The sequence below is a fragment of the Callospermophilus lateralis genome, chromosome 11 (genome assembly GCF_048772815.1).
Source record: "Callospermophilus lateralis isolate mCalLat2 chromosome 11, mCalLat2.hap1, whole genome shotgun sequence".
In the NCBI taxonomy this organism is placed as follows: Eukaryota; Metazoa; Chordata; class Mammalia; order Rodentia; family Sciuridae; genus Callospermophilus; species Callospermophilus lateralis.
This window is the reverse complement of record NC_135315.1, coordinates 121,466,130-121,489,913: the sequence shown is the minus strand read 5'-3', so window position 1 is coordinate 121,489,913 and position 23,784 is coordinate 121,466,130. Positions and strand designations below refer to the sequence as shown.

The 23,784-nt window shown below is 59.9% G+C and overlaps 1 protein-coding gene across 1 annotated transcript; it reads right to left on the bottom strand.

The window, feature by feature from the left end:
* Positions 1-6,956: 6,956 nt before the first annotated feature.
* LOC143410792 (pyridoxal kinase-like) lies at positions 6,957-23,583 on the bottom strand. The gene is made up of 11 exons (XM_076871510.1): positions 23,572-23,583; positions 23,268-23,322; positions 17,025-17,129; positions 16,442-16,525; positions 14,756-14,802; positions 12,741-12,826; positions 11,944-12,013; positions 10,324-10,435; positions 9,465-9,601; positions 7,340-7,406; positions 6,957-7,078 (listed from the first exon to the last, which is right to left on the bottom strand). Exons 1-11 carry the CDS (start codon positions 23,581-23,583, stop codon positions 6,966-6,968), a joined length of 888 nt encoding a protein of 295 aa, XP_076727625.1. The 3' UTR covers positions 6,957-6,965.
* Positions 23,584-23,784: the final 201 nt, after the last annotated feature.

The following is a 23,784-nucleotide window of genomic DNA, read 5'->3' as shown; positions in this document are numbered from 1 at the left end:
TCACACGGCCACCTTCTTGGGAGGCACCAGATGTCTCAGGTCCTGACTCTGTACAGCCACATCCTACTCATCTAGTTAGATCACAAAAACCATATTTCCAAAAATGTCAGATCTTGAGGCTCAGGGACATCCCCGGATTTGGGGAGCCCCTGTCCAGGTCTAAGTTGAGTCCCTTTCAGCAGAGCTACCTTAGAAGCAGACCCTGACTCTGCACTTGGAATGGGTCAACCGCAAGCACGAGAATCACAGCTCAAGATCACATTACGAAGAGAGAGGGCAGAGGGGCAGGCCAGTCCCGTCCTCTCCTGGCCCCCCTGGCTGGGAGCCACCTCCAGGCTGGGCTGAGGGCCACCACACAGGAGGGGTGAGGCCTGGGCCAGCCTCAGTCGGCAGCTCTAGGTGTGCAGGTGGAACTCTAGGTAGGGTGGGGCCGAGAGGACACAACCCCGGAGCCCCACCCGTGGCACACTGAGGGAACAAGAGGGTCTCGAAGGAGGTCCTTCTGGTGTGGAGGGTGGGTGACGGGCACACGGCAAGAGCAGGGTGCTCGTGGGCATGAACAGGCACAAAGGGCTCTGACCCGGGGGAGGTGCTGCGGCCAGCCCTGCCTGCAGTCACCAGAGGCGACCTTCTGCAGCCTGCTCATCGCTCCATGGCACCCTCTGCCTCTCTCCCCTTCCTGTCCTTGCTCTGGCACAGTGGGGAGGCCCTTCATGTCACTTTGGCTGTGACCCAGGCTTGAAAGTCCCCAGCCACGTGGCTCCGGGGTGGACCTGGGTGGACGCCAGCCTTCCCCACCATACCAGCGAGGGCCCGGTGGAGTCTTTGCAATGGTTGAGATTTGAGGCCCAAGTGTGATCCGCTGCTCAGGTGCTTGGGGGGGTGACCAAGTCAGGACCCACCCCAACCCGTGGTCTGCCAGATAATGGCCCCAAGGTGTCAACATCCTCATGCAGGAACCCGTGAGAATGGCGTCGAGGGTCTTGAGATAGAAGGTGGCCCTGGGTTATCTGGGAGGTCCAGTGTCACTACCTTACAAGAGAGAGGCAGGAGGGTCTGAGTCCCTGAGATGGAAGACACAGGGGGGGCCTGGGAGCGCAGCACTTCCAGATGCTGGGAAAGGTAGGAGACGACCCTCCCCTGAGCCCCCAGCAGGCACTAACCCTGTGCCCCATTTTTAGACTTCTGGCCTGTGGAACTGTAGGAGAACAGAGCCGTGTCTGTGGAGACACAGCAGCAGGGCCTCGACACACTGACCCCAGACCATGGCTCCAGGCCAGAGGGCCCTGCCAGGTGCCCAGCGGCAGTAACTTGGAAGTAGGCTGGATGTGCGGCAGGTGTCTGGGTCCCCTGAGTCAGCCTGCCCCTTGCTGAAGTGTCACACACAGGCAAGGTGCCATGAGATCACAGTGCCCACCAGGCCAGCAGCCGGCAAGTCACCATCTAGGAGTGAAGGAGCCCAGGAGCAGGGCCAAGGCCCAAGGCTGGCGCTCAGGATCCTGCAGGGAGCCCCAGGGCCCAGGGCCCCAAGAGAACAGGGCACAGAATGAGAGGGGAGCCGGGTCCTCAGGTTGAACAGGACCTGGCTCTTCCCTCATGAGGCAGATCTTCAAGGAACCAGGTGCCACCATCAGCGGCAGTGACAAGGCCCAGTGGCTGGGTGACAGCAGGCAGTGACTGCTTGGCCAGCCAGGCCACGTGGCTTTGAGCACGGCACAGTAATGAAATCAAGGTGCTCCAGGGAGCTCATCACCCTTCCACACGTTGGCCGTGAAAATACTTATTGTGGATGATCAGCGAAGTCAACAGGAGCATGGCCCGCACGGCACTGCAGGCTAGTGTCACTGACACCCACGCAGACAGCAAGCAGGGCTGGGGACATGGCTACCAAGACCACTGAGCCCCCGACTCTCCCTCCTGCTGCAGCGGGGACTGTGGGGCAAGAGGTGCCTTGTTCCAAGGGCAGAGGAGCCTCCGGCAGGGGCAGGTGGCCCCAAGCAATACCTCAGTCTTCCATTGGTCCGGTTTTGCAGTAATTGCAATAACTGGGGGGACCCCAACTATGGGTCTGCTTCAGGACAGCTGTCAAGTTAATAGCGCTCACAGGGCCACTGCGGCTTCTCACCCTTAGAAGCCACGTGCAGTAAATGAAGAGTTCCCTTTGTTCTCCACCTCCTCATCCAGAGACAGCCCAAGTACCTGGCCTGAGCTCAGAGCCCAGCTTGGCTCCCTCCTCCCCGCCACTCTTTGGAGCACACTGGAAGAGTCTGCCAGGCCCACCAGCCCCAGCACCCATCCTCCTTGCACCATGAGCTGGGTCCTGGGTGAGAGCAACACCAGTGGCCTTCCTGGTGACAGGGTGGGAGGGATGCTAGGGCAGGCTCTCCCCAGGAGCTCCCCGATCAGCCAGAGGCTGTTGGGAGAACTTCCGCAGCACAGGACCTCAGGGTGGTGAGCTCTGACCCCACCTACCCAATTTTGCCACCAGGGGGCGCCCCTTGGCCAACTGTTCCAAACTGACTTCTAGGATGGCGGTGGCTCCTGGCCAGGGTGAGCACCCCATGGCCTCATGAAGGCATCTCCTTGCCCCAAAAGGTGTCATTTGCAGAAGGATCAGAGTCTTCCCTGCAGTGGTCTGGGGGAAGGGAAGAGGAGAGACCCGGGCTCAGGAGCACTGTTCACCATCAGGGGTCATCCTCAGGCAGCAGATCAGAGATGGTGACCACAGCTTCCTGCTACCTGGCTCCCAAGTGCAGACACTTTTTATTCTTAAATAAAGGGCCCAGGAGTGCTTAACCACTGAGCCACACCTCAGTCCTTTTTATCTTTTGAGACAGGATCTTGCTAAGTTCCTAAGGCTGGCCTTGAACTTGGGATCCTCCTGCCTCAGTCTCCTGAGTAGCCGGGATCACAAGTGTGCACTACCATGCCTAGCTGGGGATGCTTTTTAAACCCATGTTTATTCTGCCACCATGAAAGCAAGAAAACCTCCAGGAATAACTTTCTATTAATATGAAGTCTTAAAATGCAGTCAGCTCTGAAATCGCTGATTCATCTCTTCCAAGCAAATAAGCACACTGGGTTGAGTTGCCAGGCGGAATGTTTTTAATCAGTCTGCACCCAGAACACACTGCAGAACAGGAGACACACACCCTACGAAGGCCCGCGTTTAGCCGCCCCAGCCCTCCTGCTGTGCGGCAGGGCTGCAGCCTGGCTCCCATCTCCAACAAGGAAGATTTACATGGGAAGGAAACAAATTCCCCAGAAAAGCGGCTGATGTCTGATCTACCAGGGGCTGGGCCAGGTACCCACCTCCACCTCTGCCTCTGCCCACCCAGCCCTTCTGTGCCCCCTGCTGGCTGAGGCTGGAAGTGCATGGTGGGCAGGCAGGAGCCCACACCCTCCCACCTGCAGGTGGCCAGCTGTTCCTCCACTGCTGCAGCTGCAGCCAAGGCGCCTGCCTGCCTGTGACATATGAGCGCCTGGCCCAGCTCTGCTGAAACCCAGGCCCTCCATTGTGCTGGGGCCCTGTGGGTAGCATTCACTCAGACAACAGGACCCAGCTCAAGGCTGCCCTGGCTCAGGACTCATGAAGGACCTTTGGGCAGTGAATCTGGTCCCCCAGAACCATGCTCTCCAGGCCAGGGGTTCTTCTGAGTGCCCACTTAGTTGGCTCTGGGGTCACTTTCTGTGTGGCATGCTCCTCTGAAGGACCCAGCTTCCTGGAGATCCAGTGCAAGAGGCCATGTGGGAAGCCCCCTTGGGCCTGCAGGGAGGGGCGAGGGGTAGAAACACCCAGGAGCCACACTTTGAGGGCAGAGTGGTCTGGGCCACGTGAGGGCCACCACCAGAGTTGTCCCCCTCTGTCCACACAAACCCCAGTGCCCTCTCCCTGGGCAAAGCCAGGAGCTTGGGAAGGATCCTGAGGGACCCTGCCCCATAAGGAGGAGGTGCATGAAGGAGGTGCTTGGGAGCTGCTGGGCAGCAGGAGAGACGAGGGGCTCTCTGGGCAGCATGAACATGGACCCAGGGCCTCCAAGAAGTGGGCCCCTAAAGGGCTGCAAGGACCAAGAGTTCAGAGCCCAGAACACTCTCACCTGCTTTTTTCTGTAGTTTTCAACTTAAGAGAGATATGAGGCTTGAAGCAACAGGACATGGACACTGTGGTCAGGAGTTTTCTGGAAGCCAGTGACCAAGGACACCGCCTGCTGGCCCTGAGTGACCTGCCTCCTCCCAGGGCCTGACGGCCCGAGGCCCACTCAGGGGGCGTCTCCTTACTGTGGGTGATGGTGGAGGTGACCCACCACTGGGGGTGGGGGCAGCCCCTCCCTGGCAGGCAGTGTTCCTGCTTTGAGGTGACCCCGGGAGCAGCTCAGCCAAGCCCGGCTCAGCCCGTCGTAAAGGTAGACGTCCCAAAATAGTCTCTGACAAGTTTAAGGACAGGACGTGAAACAAAGCATCGTTTTTACAATTACTGGTATATATTGCAAAATCAACACAGAGGCACACAATTACCTTGGCAGGACTAGGCGATGATTGAAAATTGATTAAAAAAGGATCACATTTTGTAATTCCTTCTTGCAGTCTCCAGAAGGCTTGAAAAGCTGGATTAAGAAAGTTTTAAAATCCTACCCCCTAGGATCGAGCGAGCAACACTGGGCTAACACAGCGTTCACCTCGGATTGTTACGATTATGATTCTGATGTCATTAAAACTATGGAAAGTAAAAATAAGCCTGGATTCTAACTTGGACCCGAGCTGTATCAACAATCACTACCAAAGCCCACGGTCACTTTGGACAACAGGCTGTGGATCTGGACCCGAGGCAGCACCTGTGGTGTGGAAACGAGGCCAGGAGCACCGGGACGGTGGCAGCGCCACTTTGAAGACCTGCGCTCACAGGTGGGCTGGCCAGACCCTTCCTTGCGAGGAAGCTAACGTTTTCTCTTCTTTTACCGGGGGTGGTGCGTGGCTGGGGATCCCACCTAGGGCCTCGCACAGGCTAGGCCAGGTCTGCCACGGAGCCACACCCGGCCTTCTTAACGTTTTTTCAGCATGGGTCCCACACCTAGAGCCCCACTTGGAACATGGCTCCAGCCAGGGCCCCTCCTGTCCCCAGGGGCAGGTTCATGATGCTATAGGCAGCTCCACAGGGCACTGGGGGAAGGAGAGGGGCTCACCCTCACCTGGACTAAGCCCCAAGGTGTCGCTCAGGAGCAGAGCGTCCACGTGCCTGCAGAGTGCGGCCCCTCGGGTCCTCTGCACACACAGCTGGGTCTATGCCCCAGGCTCCCAGCAGCCTGAGTCTCCCCACGGTGTGGATGGGACACACAGGTAGGTCCCTCCTCCAGCTGGACACTTGCTCTCGTGTTAAGAAAGGAAATATAGGGAAAAAAAAGATGGGGACAGGAGAAAGAAAGGGATACTAATCAGCTGTCCTCATTGCCGGCACTGGGTCCCTGGTTCCACCTGGCAGTGACAGCTTTCCTGAGAGGCCATGCAAAGGCTCCTGGTCACTTTGGCTGGTCTTCCCTGCCTGGCTCTGGCCACAGCCTTCCTTCTCCTGCAGGTCCAGTGGGTCTTGTGCTGGGAGAAGTCTGCCATTGGGACCAGGAATCATGGCAGCAAACACATCCGGCTTGGTGGCCTGGCAGAGAGCCAGTCAACCGTGGCCAGGGAGTGCTGACCTCAGAATGGGAGCTGCATGGGGTCAGAGAGGTGTGAGGGGGCTGAAGTCCCATGGGGCCCGGCGCCCTTGGTTCTGGGGCATTTTCCAACAAGGTGGAGAATGCAGACCTGGAGGAGGGTCTTCCCGGAAGACACTGGACTGCACTGAGCGGGGGTGGGCTCTGGGAAAGGGGCCACCATGGGCATGGAGCCGGGTGCCCTGGAGGAGCTACCCCACTCCCCAGGGTGCAAGTGCCAGGAAAGGCAAACCTTGGCACCCCCAAGAACTGGGGTGCAGGAAGGAAGGGTGGGAGGACAAGGTGGAACCAGGGAGGTCGCCTTGAGCAGCAGACAGCTGGCCTGGTGCTGGGCCGCTGGCCTCCACCACTGCAGCCCGCCAGGTCTGAGCCGACCTCCCGCATCGTGCTCCAGCGCCTGTCTCCAGCAAGCAGCCGGCATAGACAGAGAAGGGGAATGAAACGGCAAGAGGGGACAGCGGACACCACCTCGTCCTGCACCCCACACACGTGGCCCCATGCAGCGTCACCACGGTGGGCAGCAGACCCACGGCCTAAGTGGCACACAACAGATGGAGGATGCTCCCAAGGAACCCACAGGGCACCTTTCTCCAACTCCACCAGCTGCCTTGGCCAGGGGCGGCCCTGCTGCACCAGCACGTCCCTCCCGACACATGGCAGATCCCCAGAAGTTGTTCCCTAGTCACAGGAGGTCCCACTGATACCCGTGAGGACTGCAGACTGACTGGAATTCACTGGGCCCTGGAGAGGTCCCTGTGCGGTGACCACACGCCAGTGTGTCTGAGCGTGCGCACATGAGCAGCTGTACAGCTGCGTGAGGCCAGACCCCAGGGACCCGGCACGCAGCAGACTAGGACAGTTCCAGCGCAGGAACCGAGAGGGGACAACCAGGAAAATACAGGAATTTGGCGTGATTCTCCCAGATGCTCACGGTTGAGACCCGACGCAATCCAAGACACGGACAGGGGCCTTCATGGGCCCAGCCCATGCGGGACAGGGGTCCCGTGGGGCAGTGGCAGCCAGCGGCCCACCGAGGGCAGTCAGGAGTCCCGAAGCCTTGGGGGAGGGCCGGGTTTCCAGATCCCAAATTCCCGTGATCTTGTTACTTTTGAAAAGCACACTGGCAGGTTTCTCCATCAGGACCCACGAGGCCCGACACTCACAGATGGAAGGCAAGTCAGTCATGGCACTAAGGCAGACGTCACACTGTCACAAGGATGAAAACAGGGACATGCTGTGCGCTGGGGCGAGTGGGTGACCTCAGAGCACCGTGGCCTGGACGACGATCTCTGGGTCCTCGATGTCCTTCTTGCTCTGCACCATCCTCAACTCCAGCTGTGCTGGGCTGGGCTTCTGTCCCTCCCCAGCCTGGGCTGCAGACCAACAAGGGCCAGTGAGGGTGGCCCAGGAGCTGCCTGCCCTGGTCCCCGCGCCCGCCCATGTCTAAGCCAGTGGAATTGAGAAAGGTGCCCTGTGGGTTTCTTGGGAGCTTCCCCCATCTCTGTCTAAGCCCCAAGCCTCCGAGCTCCAGGTTCAGGACAGGGCTACCTACCAGGGCCCCAGCCCCCGGCTGCTACCTGCAGCTGCAGGGGGACTGTGCACTCCCAACAGGGCCTCCCTCTGTGGGCAGCTACCTCGTGCACATTGGATGGTCCTCTGCAGAACGTGGTGCATGGCCGACACGGTCTTCTCGCAAGCCACCTGCAGGGAGGGAGAGACACTGTGGCCCAGCCCCTGGCTGCATCCCGGAGCTGACCACTGCCGCCTGGAGGGGTGTTCACATGCACTCCTGCTGCAGCACCACCACACAGGCCCCAGACATGGGAGCCCCCAGGACTGACCACAGGACTGTCCCAGGAGGCCATGTGTTAGGGCTCAGGCCCATCCTGGGGGGCAACTGGGGATGGTGGAAGCCTGAGAGGCGGGCCCAGCGGGGCCTGAGATCACAGCGTGTGTCCTTCGAAGGCGGGTGGAATGCCCACCTCTTCCTCTCCTGTGCTTCCTGCCAGTGGGTGGCTTCTTCCCCCACACTCCCACCATGATCGGCCACCAAGACCCGAGAGCACGGGGCCAACCCACCATGGACTGAAACTGACCCCAAATAAACCTTTTCTCTTTGTCCTCTCAGACATCTTGTCACAGTGACAGAAGGTAGCACCCGGGAGGTGGCAAGTGAATCTTGCATATTAAATGACCAGACAGAGGTGGGAAGGGGCTGTCTCAGGAACTCAGTCAGTGCTGCCTGGTGTGCAGCAGGTGCTTAGCTAGAATCCCTGAAGCTGAATCATTCCTGGAGTTAACCGTCAAGGCCATCGGGGAGGACGCTTGTCCCCAAGGCAGCCAAAGTCATCATCACTGCTGCCTGGGGGTCAAAGGCTAGGGGGATCCAGCGGGTGTGGGGGCGTGAGACTCATTCCCTGAGTGTATCTGGGCGGGTGAATCCAGGGCCTGGCCCCCAGAGCCCCAAGCCCTGGAAATGAGGCCTCCTCCAGGTGCCAGCTGGGTGTCTCTGCTACCCTGCACCATAGGATGCAGGTGCCACAGCCAGGTACTGGTGGCAGGTCCTGCTTACACTCTACCCTTGAAGGAGGCAGGAGGGGGCCAAACAGTGAGGGCACCGCACGTTCCAGCCTGAGCTCAGGGTTCGCAGTGGTTTGCCACTCGAAGGCCACAGTGGACTTCATTTTATAAACACGGAGCCAGACACCTGGCGGTACTGACCTACTGGAGAAGTGCGCCCAGCCCCAGGGGACCTGCAGCCCTTGGGTGCCCAGCAGAGGACATCAGGGAGTCACAACCAGAGCTGACTCCAGGAGCCTTTCCCAGAGAACACCACCACGGTGGCAGGGCTGTCCCTTCTGGCCCTCACGGTGTTCTACAGGATGGCGGGCCCCACCCCAAAGGGATCTGGGCGGGTCTGCAGGGAGTTTTCCAACTCTGCTATCCTTCCCCTGCCCTCTCCTCCCCACAGTCCTTCCAACTCTGCTCCCAACAGCACGAAGGACACTGGCGTCAGTGGACAGGGTGTCAGACAGGAGTGACCCAATAAGCACCCATGATGCAATTTCTTGCACACAGCGCAGGAGGAGCCCCCACTGAGCTCCGCGCTCAATCGAGTTTTCCATGAAAAAGGCCCTGACACGTCACCCTGTGCACTAGGTCAGTGGCAACTGACCCACTGTACCCAGCAGTGCCTGAGCAAGGCCGCCCATCTCAACTGCACAGAGCAGGTGGGACAGACTCCCAAGGGTACCCAGGGAGCAGACCTCCATGCCAAGGCCTGCAGCGACCTACTGCTGGGGCCTCTGTCCTCAGCTCTGGCTCGGTCCCTGGGGTGGGGGGCTGGCTGCAGCCTCTCAGACCTTCAAGTCACAGCAGGGCCCCACACAGTGGCCCCAGGGTGCACCTAGCAGGCTGCTTGGACTCAGGGCTTCCCCTGGCGGACCTGGCTGACCCAGGAGGGACCCAGCCTTCTTGTTTTTGCCATGCTGGGGATGGAGCCCAGAGCCTGGCACACGCCCTGCAAGGGCCATACCACGGAGCCCCACACCAGCCCAGCCGGGGTCCTGAGTGCTCTCCTCCTGCCCCACAGCACTGTGACCCCTACTTCCCAAGCGGGGGAGAGGGCAGATCCACTGTGGGAGGGGGGTCCTGAGCCCACAGCCCAGCAGCCCCTCCCCCTACTCGGGCTGCTGCTCAGGCCAGGCCCCTCCCACCCCTGGGCCTGCTGAAAGGCCCTGCACAGGGCACACGGCTGACCTTGAGGTTGTTAGGATGCTTGTGTGTCCACGCCAGGAGCATGGCAGCAAAGAGGTCCCCGGTGCCAACGAAGACAGCATCCACCCTGCACATCTCCATCCGGATGCGCTCGGTCACTGTGGTGCCATCAGGCCTCTCTGCAGGAGAAGACAAGCCAAATAGTTGACCCGAGACTCCCTGGCCAGAGGAGGATCAACCCTGCAACAGGGGGCAGCCAGCGCTGCCCGTCCTTGGGGTGTTCACACAGAGCGCAGGTGGCCTCCTGGTGCCCTGGGGCTCTAAGAGCATGTTGTGCTGCCTCCTGTCCCCAGTGCCACCCCCGTCCCTAAAGAGAAAGTGGAAGACAGAAGCCACAGTGAGGATGGCCTCAGGGACAAGGTGCAGCTGACCAAGCACAGGAACTGCCGGATGTCCTCAGCTGTGTGCCCACACACCGTACCCAGAGGCAGAGGTGCCAAGGAGGCGGCCACCTGGGAACGCTCCCTGGGGCTGTGGGTGTGACCCCTCCCCTCACTGTCCCAGCAGGGGACCCGACCTTCTGTCACCCTAATGTTGTTCAGAGAAAATTGGCCCAGGTGGTATTCATATCGCCACTCGACACAGCCCAGCAGAAGGCGCTCCCGCAGAGATGGAGGCCCGGCCCAGCTCCAGGTGGCCACTTGATAAAAGCTGTGCTGTCCAGGGCTGCTCACCTGCCCTGAGCCTCCTGCAGCTGACCCTCCTCAGCAATGAGAAGTGCTCAGGAAATCTACCACCAGCTGAGGACAGTGTTCCTTCTACTGAGCACACGACACTCCCTGATGGCCAAATGTCCCCTGAGCCATGAAGACAGAAGACGCACTCAGGCCAGATCACTTACTCATCCTCTGGCTGCCCAGTGTGATCAGGTAGTCACTGCCCCACGAGGAAGGCAGGTGGGAGCTGGTGATGACCACTGTGTCGGGGCCCATGGCATGCAGCACGTCCATCACCTGCGGTGGCACAGGGAGCACGTCAGCCCAGTGGACACGCCACATGCCCACTCCAACCAGCACGTCCCAGTCACAGAGAAGGCTCCTGGGTGTGCACACCCACCCCCTTGGCCCAGCCAGGGCAGAGCCAGGAGCCTGCCCAGGTCAGCAGCTGAGGCCCAGGTCAGCAGCTGAGGCCCTGGGCAGTGCTGGCTTGGAGCCAGGTCTGAGTGGGAGGGGTCTGCCCTGGGTCAGACCCTGACTGTAGTGGCCCTGCATGACAGGGACAGATGGCAGCTGTGAGGGTCAGGGGGACCTGCATCTGGACCCCGCCCATGTTTACTGGACTGTAACAGAGCTCAGAGCTGAGGCCTGGGTTTGAATGTGTCCCCTGGGGCCGTGAGGTGGGGCCTTTGGGAGTGAGGGCCTAGTGACAGGGCAACCGGGGCCAGCTCAGGTCCCCTGCTCTGCCACTCTGCTGGGAGGACACCGCCCCTGCACAGAGCCCTCCCCAGGCGCCTTGAACTGGGACTTGTGGCTCCAGAGCTTGAGCTGCCTGCTGTTTACCCGCCACCTAGGGTCTGTCTTTTGCTTTGAAAGCAAAGGATGGAGGTGACTACAGTGGCAGCTCGAGGGTGGAGACCATCCCCCAGGGCTGTGCTGGCCTGAGGGCAAGTGGCAAGTCCCAGAGGGGCGCCCACGGGAACAGCAGTCTGCCCTGGGCCACACCCGCTCCTGCCTGAGCCCCGCTGCACCAGGCAGCCTGCCAGTGGGCTGACCTGGGAACAGCCTGTCCTGGAACCCCCTGTCCACACATGCACCCTGCTGGTCTCTGGAGCCCAGGGCAGGTGGCCTTGTGAAAGGACCCCAGGGGGCACAGCTCACAGCCCAGGCGCCGCTGCCACCGGCTTCCTGACCACTCCTCTCGGTGTGGAGGAAGGTGTGGGCCTGAGGTCACTGTTGGGGGGCTGCAGGCCTCGGGGGTGACTGCCCAGCTCATAGGACCCTAGCCTGCAGCACCACTGGGGGCAGGCGGCCATCTGGGCTGTGCTCTGAATGTGTATGCTGTGGTCCTGACCCCAATGCCTCAGAAAAAGGTCAGAGCAGGGTGGGACATCTCAAGGACAGGCTGCGGCCCTCTAAGGAGTGCACACAGGCTGCACAGGCCGTGGTGAGGCCTGCTGCCTCCCAGCCCAGCAGGCCCTCCGGCACCCTCAGAGGGAGCCCTGCAGCACCTGAGCCCCAGGGTGCCGGGGGTGTGCTGCTTTCGGCCCACTGTGCGTTGGCACTTTGTCCCAGCAGCCGCAGGGCTCGCAGGACTGCTGTGACGGGTAGGGCAGATCAGCCTGGGCCCTGCCACCCGCGGCCCTGCCAGCGCCGGCTGAGGAGGAGGGGACAAGGGCCAGTTGGCGGATCAGAGGGCTGGGTGCAGCCACATCCGAGGCCAGAGCCAGCCCAGCTGGGTGCCCATCTCCCGTCCCCAGATGTGTACTGCACCCTCCGACCGTGAACAGTGTGACCGGCCACACGCACGGCCCCCCAGGTCTCCTCCCGGCTAGCGCTTCTTCCTGGCTGTGGATCTTCCTGCCGCTCAGCAACCTGGAAGACAGTGGGCTGGGGTCAGGGGTGGTGTCTGGTCCTAAGGGGACTCTTGTCCACTGCACTGCTGTGAGGTTCCAGCTGTGCTGAGTGTCGACAGTTCACAGTGGAGAGGAACAGCCCCACAGGGCCCCAGTGACCCATGCCACAGTACACAGCCCCTGTGAAGGGCCCAGTGTCCAGACCCTCCATGGACTCACACGGTCATCGCTGTACCAACAGCTCAGGGTCAAGGTGAGATATCACCCCCCATATTAGACAGGGCTAGGTCAGGGATCCCTGGCCACCAAGAGTCCAGGGGCCACACCTGTGGATGACAGGCCTCAGGGACGGAGGGACCAGCTCATGGCCAAGAAGGAGCAGCCTCAGCTCCGCAGCCTGGTGACTGGCTTTCCCAGGTGTCTGCTCCTTCAATTAGTCGGGCAGGAGGCCCACCGCCCCTCTGAACTCCACAGAGAGACCCCGTGGCCTGCCTGCCTGTGGCACCACCGTGGCTCCCCACCTGGAGGCATGTCCAGCCTCCAGCGCCCTCCGCTGGCCAGAGCGTCCCCCTCCTATACCTGGCTATTCGGGTAGACACAGGCCAGCAGGTGGGGCCTGAGCGAGTCTGCCACTGTGACTCAGGTGCAGGTGGCAACCTCGGGGTGACCTGACCCCAGTGGGGAACTTCTGGGGACACTTCAGGGGCAGGCACAGGATCCTGAGGCCCGCCCTGTGGGTTACTTACTCGGCCTCAAACTGGTTGGGGGTTATGATGTCCGCCACGGGCACCACCTTCTCTCTGTACACCGGGAGGAGGTCCTCGGGAACGTACTGAGCAGCACAGGAGACAAGGGGGACTCACTCACGCTGCAGAGGCTCGCGCCACTGGGCAGCGGGCAAGGCCTCCACAAGGGCAAGGGGTCCTGCAGGAGGCTGGGGTGGGCAGAGGAAGGGCAATTCCAGGGACAGGGGTCTGGGATGGGAGGTGGGCGAAGGTCTCAGCCAGGGGACAGTGGGCCAGAGCACAGAGGAGAGAGGCCGCGAAGAAACAGGAGAACCCAGAGGATGGGGAGAGGGGTCCTGAGGCCAGGGTTGGCCAGAGTGGCCCAGGGTGCATCTGGGTCTGGGAGCTGACCCGCACATCTTCTGGTATCTACGGAAGCCACGGCCGTGAGCCACACCCACGATCAACTCATTTTTGTCTTAAATTGTCCAACAAACAGTTTGACCTAACAGCATTCTTTAGCTTCCACATTTCTTTAAGAAGGACCCCAAAGCCAAAGTCCAACATGAGGGTGTGAAATGACTCTGCTTGCTTTATGGGTACTTCCCAGCGGCCGCGGAACAGCTGGTTTCTAATCCTTCCCCTTCATGTAGCTTGGGGACCTCCCTGGAGAGCCAAGGCCCCTACAGATGTACCTGTGCCTTGGTGATCAGAGAGCCCCCAGATGCCACTGCTCCAGCCACAAGCTGGGAGGTGCTGAGAATGGGTGGGGTGCAGCCAGCCCACCCAGGCCCTAGCTCTTGCCTCAAGTTGGACCATGATACCAACAGAAGGTTCTTCAAAACCTGGTTTTCAGCTGGTGCCACAGTGCACACCTATGAGCTCCCACGACGTGGGAGGCTGAGGCAGGAGGATGGCAAGTTTGAGGCCAGCCTCAGCAACTCATCAAGGCCCTTAGCAACTTAGCAGGACCCTCTCCCAAAATAAAATAAAAAGGACTGCAAAATGCAGTTAATGGTTCAATCCTTAGTACCAACACACACACAAACAAAAAAACCTGATTTATTCAGCCAGGCACAATGACACACGCTTGTAATCCCAGCTACTCAGAAGCAGAGGCAGGAGGATCTCAAAGTAGGCCAAGGCCAGCCTGGGAAACTTAGCAAGATCTTATCTCAAAAAGTAAGAAGGGTTGGGAGGTCACTCAGAGGTAGTGTGTTTGCCTAGCATGAGTGGGGAACTGGGTCTGACCCCGTCGGATTCCTCCTTTAAATCCGTGTAGGAACCTGAGATTGTGGGTTCTCTCCACCTCTGAACCTAACATGTCACCTCACGCTTAGGCTGCACTCAGATCACAAGGAAAAATCAACCTGATCAAAACAAGGACAGGTCCTAGTCAACGAACTGGATGGGCCTCGGCTCTTTAGGGCCCAAACTCCAGCATCCTGAGCCCAGGACAGGGAGCAGCACCAGGAACAGGCAAGGCCTGGAGCCGGGTTCCAGAAAACAGGCCCCGGGGAAGGTGCCCGAGAGAACACTGAGCAAACCAGAAGCCCGTGAGCCACCGACCAAGTGGGGCAGGGAGGGCAGCTGCCAGGCGTGCCCTGTGCCAGTGGACACCATGCTCAGCTTCTGCGCCCGGTGATCTCCCAGCACACAAGAGAGAACAGGCCCACAGGCGGGCAGAAGGCAAGACGGTGCAGGTGCTAAACTGCCGACCTTGAAACCCATGGGCAGGATGGCCCAAGTTCCTCTGTGTCCCCACCTCTGTGAGGGCCACAGGATGGACTTCACCTGGTCCAGTTTGTCCTGTGCAGGGGCATTGCACCATGCATGTCTCGCCGCCTACTTTTGAACAGCTCGTGAGCTAAGAATGATTTTCTGCCCTGGGGCTACAGGAACAGGGTGCCGCAGAGCCCAAGGGCTTATCCACAGCCTGACTGGCCCCCGAGCCTCCCCCACAGGCCCTGAGGTGTGGGCCTGTCTCTGGGTGTCACGGGGCCAGGCCAGGACCTCACGGCAGCACCGAGACTTACCATGAAGCCTTCGCTGTTCCACTTGTCACCCATCACGGGATCGCACACTGCGGAGACACAGGCCGCCGGTCAGCCTGGCGGTGCCGGCACCCCCGACCCCTTCATGCCACCCCCCTGCCAGATGTCTGTAAGGGCCGGTGGGCTCAGCATCAGAGTGCTGGCCGTGTGAGTGAGGCCCAGCTTCAGCCCCCAGCCCCACGATTCGTGGTGGTAAAACATCAGTAAGGCGGTGAGTGGGCGGAAGGAGGAGGGCCGTAAGGGCATCCACGAGGGGAACCGCCACCTTCCCCTTCCTCCCAACTAACACTGCCTCCATCACACACGGACTCCCCACTCCCAGGCCACCCTCAGGCCCTGACTTTCCCAATCCCTACAGCTCATCTATGTGGAATCCAATCTGCCCTCTGGAGACTGGCTGCTTACTGGGTCATAGAGTTTCCTTTCTTCTTCTTTCTTTCTCTCTCTTTTTGGTACCAGGGATTGAACCCAGGGGTGCTTCATCACTGAGCCACATCCCCAGCACTAGTTCTTGAGGCAGGGTCCCAGTAAGTTGCTGAGGCTGGCCTTGAACTTGTGATCCTCGTGTCTCAGCTCCCAAGCTGCGGGGATCACGGGCATGACCACCCCAACAGCCATTTCCTTCCTTTTAAGGCTGACTCGGGCTCTGCCTTCCACACCACCCTGTGCCTGTCCACTTTACCATCAGTGGACCCTGGTGGTTTCCACCTTTGTTAACACGGTGCACAATTGGTGGAGGGTCTGCCTCCATTATTCTGGACCCATGGCAGGGAGGGAGCTGGGTCGCGAGGTGACTGCACGTGACTTTATGAGCGACTGGCAGACTGTTCTCCGTGGTGGCTGTGCCATTGCATATTCCACCAGCAGCGGCCAGTGCTTGCTGTTACGACCACGCGTGGGTGTGAAGCGGGGTGGGCCAGTCCAGGCACCCCCACCAGCTCCCTGCTGTCCCCGGCTACCTGGCTCCTGTGTTTCCTTGTCTAAGACGACTGGTTAACTCTGACCTAACTGAGGAGCATCTGCACCATTTCTCAAGTGACATGGAAGAGCATCGAGGGGCTCCTGAGCCAGCACAGCAGTCCCTCCCCTCCCTGGCCATGGACAGGCCAACCCAGGTCTCCCGGCACTGGCCTGTACAGCAGCATGGACAAAGCAACAAGCTGAGGCAGACCCGCCACTGACCGCGGGGACAGGGTCACCATGCCCCTGAAAAAGGTCCTCAGTCTGCAAGTCTGACGACACTGGCCCTATTCCAGGTGGCAGGATGGGCCCAGGGCTGCCTGGGCATGAAGGAGGGCTGCTCTATGCAGACACACCCAGACGTGGCCAGTCCCCTCACCCCCTTGCAGCCTGGCCCTGCCTGCGTGATACCCCACGCCCATGCCCTTAGGGTCATGTGCAGGCACATCTTGGGGACCCCAACTTTTAGCACATTAACTCTTCTCTCTCACACGCCCGAAAGACCCAGGAAACGTTTCCCGCTCCTTTGCACAGCCACAAGGTTCTCCTGGACACCAGTGGACAAAGCTGACTGGCCAGGAGCAGAGCGGGAGGGGTGGCCAGGAGGAGGCAGCTGGGCCTCCCTTCCTGTGCTCCAGGCAAACCCCACTCAGCGTGACAGGTGCACCCTGGCCACTCGGGCCAAGAGCAGGCTGGTCCAGCACCCACAGTACACGAGCCTGGAGTTCTGCTGCTTCAGCTCCCGCACGATGTCCACCACCATGGCCAGGAAGGACTTGTCCCGGGTGTAACCTTCAGGGGGAAGAAGCCAGATTACCCTCTTAGTACAGCTGCTCGGCAACCACGGGGGCCTGGGCAGCACAGCAAGGCCTGTGCCCAGGCAGTGTGGGACCAGTCCAGGGTCATGGAGGGAGACCAGGCCTTTTTCTTTTTCCCAAAAGAAATGCAACATTTGAAATGAATGGACCCCTGGGTGACCAGCAGACGACTGTTCTTCCTTTCTTTTATTTTCTACCTTTGATAGTGAGCACGTATCACTTTTAACCAGGTATTTTTTAAAAGTCCCTTCTGGCCCCCTTCCAGCCCAGCAGCACCCCCAACACCCACCTGTGCTGCCCGCCATGGCCCCAGGACACCCAGGACCCAAGCCAGGCCCAGAGTGGCAGGCCCAAGGCCACCAAGGATGTGACATGCCTAGGGCACTGAGAATCTCCCTGAAGAAAGCAGGGACCAGGTGCAAGCCTGGGGAGGAAGCTCTGGCCCTCGGCGGCCACTCGCCCTGGGCACGCACCCGTGAGCACATAGTCGTACTTGTTCACGCTGTTCAGCTTCAGGCCTTCATACAGCTCCTGCAGTTCATGGGCATTCAGCACCTGACCCTTCCAGTGGGCGTAGCCTGCAGGGGCGGCAGATCACACGGGCCTGAGGCACGGGGGCCAAGGGCGTAGTGGCACAGGCCTCTCTGGTGGCCATCTTAGCCCAGGGACAACAGCCCACCCTCCCTGGGGATGCCCAGTGGGCAGCCCTCCCCTGGAGCTGCACAAGGCCTAGTGAGGCAGCCCAGGCACAGTGCCCCAGCAGGCCCCCAACACGTGTCCAGCGCCCCTGAGAGCCCCAGGTCCTGCACCCTTGTCTGCACACTCTGCTGGCCAGTTCCTGCTGCAATTGTGTCCGGTAGAACTGGGGTCCTGAGTGGGAAGGGCAGCCAGGCTGCCTGACCTCTCCCCAGGTTCTGCAGGAGTGGCTCAGTGCCCTCCCCCCATCTCCGGATCCAGTCCCCACTGTGTTCCTGGGCATCAAGCGGGGCTGCTTCACCCAGCACTGGGCACCCTGTCCCGACACCTCCACCACAAGGTTACTGAGTGACAAGGAAAGCCTTAGACCAAGCCGGACAAGAAACAGACCCAAGTGCCCAGCCTGCCCTTGACCAACAGGAGTCCAAGCAAGGTGTCGACTCCAGGACTGCCCGCAACCTGGGGTACACCTGAGGTGCAGGACGCTGCAGCACTGCTGGGGGGCACCTGTGCATGCCAAGGGAAGCCAAGTGTGGAAACCCCACCTCTCACCACTGCCCCCACCCAGGGGCCTGGCGTCCCCGACTCACTCCCCCGAACACACGATCACACAGCCTTTCGGTTCTGATTCTTGGAACAGCAGAGTCCAGGGGTGGGAGGCGTCAGACCATCCGACTCCCTGCATGAGGGCCCTGTGACACCCTCCCCGAGTGTCTGGCCTGTGTGGTGACAGCTGTTCCCATGGCAAAGGACCCTGGCTTTCCCAGGCACCATCCTAAGGTGTCTGGAACAAATGCCATTCTCCAGAACAGCCCCAGGGACACGCGAGGGTTTGGCTGCCCCACCTGGCAGAGGCACCCTCAGGTTCTGACTGAAGAAGGAAGTGCAGGACCCCAGGTACGCGGTGGACCTGCCAGACAGAAACAGACTGACCCCCGGCTACCAGCTCAGCTGGTCAGGAGCCTGCCCCTCCAGGCTCCAGCTGCCCACTATCTGGGATGCCCCTGGGCCCTGGGCTAGCTTTCCTAAGGAGGCCTGAGGCTGCCACCAAAATCTCACAGGCCTAGTGGTGCGGGGTGCAAGACAAAAAGGCCCTTCCTGACTCTTGGTCTCAAACATCCTTCCACCTGCACACTTGTGTCCTGGTGTGCTCAGGCACCTGTGACAGGTAAACAGACCCCGCTGAGACCTCTCACATTCTGGAAGCTGGAAGTCTGGGATCAAGGTGTCTCAGAGCTGGTCTCTCCCAAGCCCTCTCCTTAGTTCAGATGCCATCTTCCCCTGTGCATCTGGGTCCTACGGCTTCTTCTTCTTTTTTTGTTTTTGGTAGTAGGAGTTTAACCCAGGGATACGTTTTGGTATCAGGGACTGAGTCAAGGGTTGCTTAACCACTGAGCCACACCCCAGCCCTTTTTAGTTGTTGAGAGTCTTGCTGAGTTGCTTAAGGCCTTGCTAAGTTACTGCTGAGGCTGGCCTTGAACTGGCAGCCCTCCTGTCTCAGCCTCCTGAGCCACTGGGGTTTCAGGTGCGTACCACCAGGCCCAACTCTGATGTGTTCTTCTTATGAGGACAGTTGTGTCAGGGCCACCCCATGACCTCATGAACTTTAATTAGTGCCTCTAAAGGCCTCATCCACATAAAGTCGCATTCTAAGGTCCCGGAGATTAGGGCTGCAACCCAGGAATCTAGAGTGCGGACACTGTTCAGCCCCTGGCTCACTAGGAGGAAGGTGAGCCGCCAGCACCCAGCCAGGTCCCAAGCACAGGCCCCACGGCAGAGCACAGGATTCCTAGAGAGGTGGCTTCTGGGCTGATGGATTTTGGATCTGCAATGTCCCCAAAGGTCCATGTGCAGCATGGTGCTGTCGGGGGGCAGGGGGGCTAGTGAGGTTTTTAGGTCGCTGGTGCATGCCCTCAGAAGAACGGTGGGCCCCCAGTCTCCTCCTTTTATGCTTCCTGGACAGAAGGTGAACGGTTTCACTCCCCCCGGGCTCCCCTGTGATGTGCCGCTCCACCACAGGCCCCAAAGCGCCAGAGCCAACCAGCCTGGGGTCTGAGCTGAGCCAAAGCAAACCTTCCTCTAGCCAATGAGTCTGAGAGAGAGACCAGACAAACACAAAAGGCTGGTCCCGGGGGCCTCCTGCACCTCTCTTGTGACTCAGATGGGTCCAGAGCCTGCGAGAACCTTCTAGAAGGGACACTCGGATCCTTTGGTCAACCCACAGCAGCAGAGAAGTGGGGGGCAGGTTTCCCACTGCAGTCCCGCCCCGGGTAGTCCCAAGACTCCTGCCGCCAGCCCTCTCCAGTCCTCAGGCTCCCTGAGTCCACTCTGGCAGCCCCTGGCCAGCTGCCTCACTTTCCAAACTCCAGGTGACAAGACAGTGTCCCAGTCCCAACCACCAAGCCTCAGCCCCGCCAGCTCCATGCTGTCCGCTGGAGATGGGGACCTTGGGAACAGGAAGCTCTGGCAAGGCCTGTTAAGGAGCAGCAGGAACTCGGGGTACAGGGCTCTTCCAGCTCAGCCACTCTGCAGCTGGGGACAGCAGGACACAGGGAGGCTGAGGCCACCAGGCCCAGAGAGGTCCTTTCACAGGGTTGTCCCTGTGGCATCAGGCCCCGACTCCCCAGTGCTCCCCTCGGCCAGGCAGAGGAGTGATCAACCCCAAGCGCTCAGTCTCCACTGAGCTCCCAGCAGATAACACATCACATGTTGTCACGGCTCCTTGCTGGGGGTCAGGTGCAGCCTGAGCCCCATCACCTTTCACCCCTGGGTGATGTGTACACTGCAGAGCATGGAAGTGTCCCATGGCCCGATTCAAAACAGCCCAAAGCTGGACGCAACCAGAAGGTGCGACTGATGGCTGGACAACAAAATGTGGCCACCCCGGGGGACCCCACTCACCCGGGAAGGACAGGGAGCACCCCAGGCTGGGATGCGGACAGCTGCTTCAGTGAGAAACGCCACATGTGGAGACCTTGTGTCCCTGACCCCATTCACAGCAACGTCCAGCAGCCATTCAGATGGAAAGTAGGCCTGTGGAGGCTGGGAGAAGCAGCTGACAATCTTCCTTCATTCCTGTATTTACTTTTAAGCTACCAGAGTTGAACCTAGGGGTGCTTAACCACTGAGCAACACCCCAGTCCTGTTTATTTTTATTTCAAGACAGGGTCTTGCAAACTTGCTGAGGCCAGCTTTGAACTTGGGATCCTCCTGCCTCAGTCTCCTGAGCTGCTGACACCACAGCTGTGCGCCACTGTGTGCTGCTCTGATGATAGCAACATTCTAGAACACCGACTGTGAAGATGGCTGCACAATTCTGTGGATACACCAAACCCATAGACTGCTGGGCACAGTGGCACACACCTGTAATCCCAGTGGCTCAGGAGGCTAGGCAGGAGGATGGCGAGTTCAAAGCCAGCCTCAGCAAAAGTGAGGCACTAAGCAACTCAGTGAGACCCTGTCTCTAAATAAAATACAAAATAGGGCTGGAAATGGGGCTCAGTAGTTGAGTGCCTGAGTTTAATCCCTGGTACCCCCACCCTCCAAAAACCCCAATGACTGTACACTTTGATGGGTGAATTAATCACATGATACATGAATATCATAATAGAATTGTTTTAAAAAGGGGAGGGCAATTAATATGTTTAAGTCAAGAAGTTTCTTCTGGGGGCTGGGGACATAGCTCAGCTGGTAGAGTGCTCGCCTCGCATGCACAAGGCCCTGGGTTCAATCCCCAGCACCACCATCACCCCCCCCCCAAAAAAGTTTCTTCTGGTCCAATTAAAGGAAGATTATACAAAAATTAATAATTAGCATTTAGAAGTGTGTTTTTGATTACATTGATTTAATGTAACAATTGATTTTCAAAAATAAATAAATAAAAATAACAAGGGGGAGGGGGCTTCTAGCCTGGAGGAGAGGGCAGACCCTGGAGTAGGGTTCAGAGCTGCTCGGGCACTGCCCACCCAGGAAGTGCACAGCAGACAGCAGAGCAGGGGAGCCTCAGTGGACCCTGGCTGGCTCAAGTGTCCTGGCTCAGGGCCATGGGGCTTTGTGGCCCAGGGCAGAGACAGCACGTGGCTGAGCCTGCGTGGCCAGTCCCACGTGGGACCACACGACAGTTCCTCGCTGGGCTGAGGTAGCACAGTGCTGGCCACGATGCTGGCCGTCACTGACATGGCGGTACGCCTCTCCTGCACGAGGGGCCTTGGCGGCTGCTTCTGGGAGGTAGGGAGCAGGTGAGAAGCCCCACACTCCAGGAATGAAGGTCATTCAGTCAAGGACCTGCAGGTCCGCCACCCAGGACACAGCCTACACAGCCTGTGACGCGAGGACAGAGATGGCGGCATGAGGTGCTCCACCGGCCCCAGGGCTGCAAGGTAGGGGCTGTCACTCATCCACCAGCTCCATGGCTGCCCAGGGGCCGTACACCTTGGGGGCAGGTGAGAGGCGCCAGCCTTGCTTCTGAGCAACGGTGTGGTGGGGCGAAGGGTGGGAACAGGTAAGGAGCCCATGAGGCAGGGGTGAAGTGAGGCCTCCCCTACAGGCTCACCCCTCAGTCGGTGGCCCTGAGACAGAGGCACCATGAAGCCCCAGTGAGGCTGCACAGCCAGCCAAGCCCAAAGACCACATGTAGGGTGCTGGCAGCCAGCCCCAAGTGGGCCACCTGGGGCCCCCGGGGCCAGCCCAGCCCCCGTGGTGTCTGGAGGTGGGAGCTGGGGCACAGGCACTTGTCCACTCAGGGGATCCCCCAAGCCATGGGGTGGGCCCCAGTGAAAAGAAGCCCCAGCGCCCTTGCCCTCACCCTGCACCCGGAGGGCTGCCCAGCACCCAGGGGTCTGGTCTTCATCTTACCTCCTCTGGGTCAAGCCCAAGGCCTTTCTGTCTCAGATTCCCAGGGTGCCACCCAACCACAAACGGAGGAAGCTGCAGGACCTGGAGGGCAGCTGGCCACATCTGCAGCCTGAGGCCCTGCACTGCTGGAATCGGCAGGGGGCAGCAGGGGCTCATGGGCAGACGTGCCCATCTCCAATGGTGCTGAGGGGCTCCTTGCAGTCCTCAAGCGCAAATGCAGCCGCTCAGTGTGCAAGCCGGTTTTGCTCTCTTACTTAAACCATGGGAATGGTAAAAACAGCAGTCAGAGCCCATCAGTTTCTGGACGTCTCTGGACTTAGAGCCCTTACTGACAAGTAGAGGCTCCATCTGACGCTGGCACCCACCCCAGGTTATAAGGTTAATACCCCATCCAGGTATTAACCTCCCCGGAGCCCTCCGGCACCCCTTCCTGGAGCACCCTGGAGCCTTCCCGCACCCCTCCTGGGAGCACCCCGGAGCCCTCCTGCACACAGGGCTGCAGCCCACCCTGCGCGTCCTGCTGGGCTCAGAACAATGTCAGGGGCATGTCACCCTGGCGAGTGGGGCGGACTCCACACACAGCCCCTGAGGCCACACAGGACAGGTCGGGGCTGTGGGGTGCACACCCTCCCTCCAGACAACCCCTCAGTGCTCAGAGCAACCAAGTCCTCGGAGTCCCCATGAGCACACACGCCCCGCTCTGTGGCACTGGTGTTAAAAATCCAGACTGCCTAGAGGCTCATCTTGGAACATAGGGGACCTCCTCACACGCACAGCGCCCCCTGGTGGATAGGGTGTGAACAGGCCTCCCGCAGGGCTGACCTCGCGGGAGGACAGTGCTCCTAGCCAGGTACCAGCCCTGGGGCTCACCCATGGAACTCTCTCCCCAAGCTGGGCCTTGGATCACCACCCTGGTTTTCAGAGGAGGACACTGAGGCACAGAGAGGCCCTGTCACCTCTTCTAGGTCACACAGCTCCAGAGCAGCAGAGCTGAGATCCAAACCCAATAGACATCAAGGATGAGGAAACCCCAGCTCCTGCCCCCAGACTCAGTATAGGGTGACATTTTGAGGCCCTCGTCCATAGGAGGATGGCACTCTGGCTCCCAGGGGCCCATGCCACCTACCTGTGCTCAGCTCTACCTCAACTGCTGCACGAGGCCTTACCTGTGTGATTTGAAAACTGGACAGAGTTCACCGAGTCGATCTCAAATCCCAACACCTGCAAGACAGACAGCAGGACGGGTGTGAGAGCCCAGGGTCGGGGGGCCCTGATGACAGCCCGAGCACCTGCCTGGAGGAGGAGGAGGGGAGTAACGGGGACGGTGGGTGCGGCTCTCCCTGACCTGATGACCCCTGGCACTCTCGGGCCCCAGGAGCCTAGCCAGGGGCTTCCCGTCCTTTGTTTAGGAAACTCATGGGGCTCAGCAGCCCAGAGGCTGAGGCAGAGCCCCTGTCCAGCTGAACTCACTGAAGGGGTCATGGATGATTCTGAAAATTCCACCAAATGAAATCATTCAAGGAAACCAATATAGAGCGGGGACCAGCTGTGAGGCCATCTTTGGTGCCAGATTTTCAGTTCCCAGCCTCCACCCTTCTGAGGAAGTGAGGCCCGGGCCGGCCAAGCCACCTGGTTGGCCATCCCTGGTCCTCATGCGCCAGCTGGCCCAAGGTTCCCCGAACC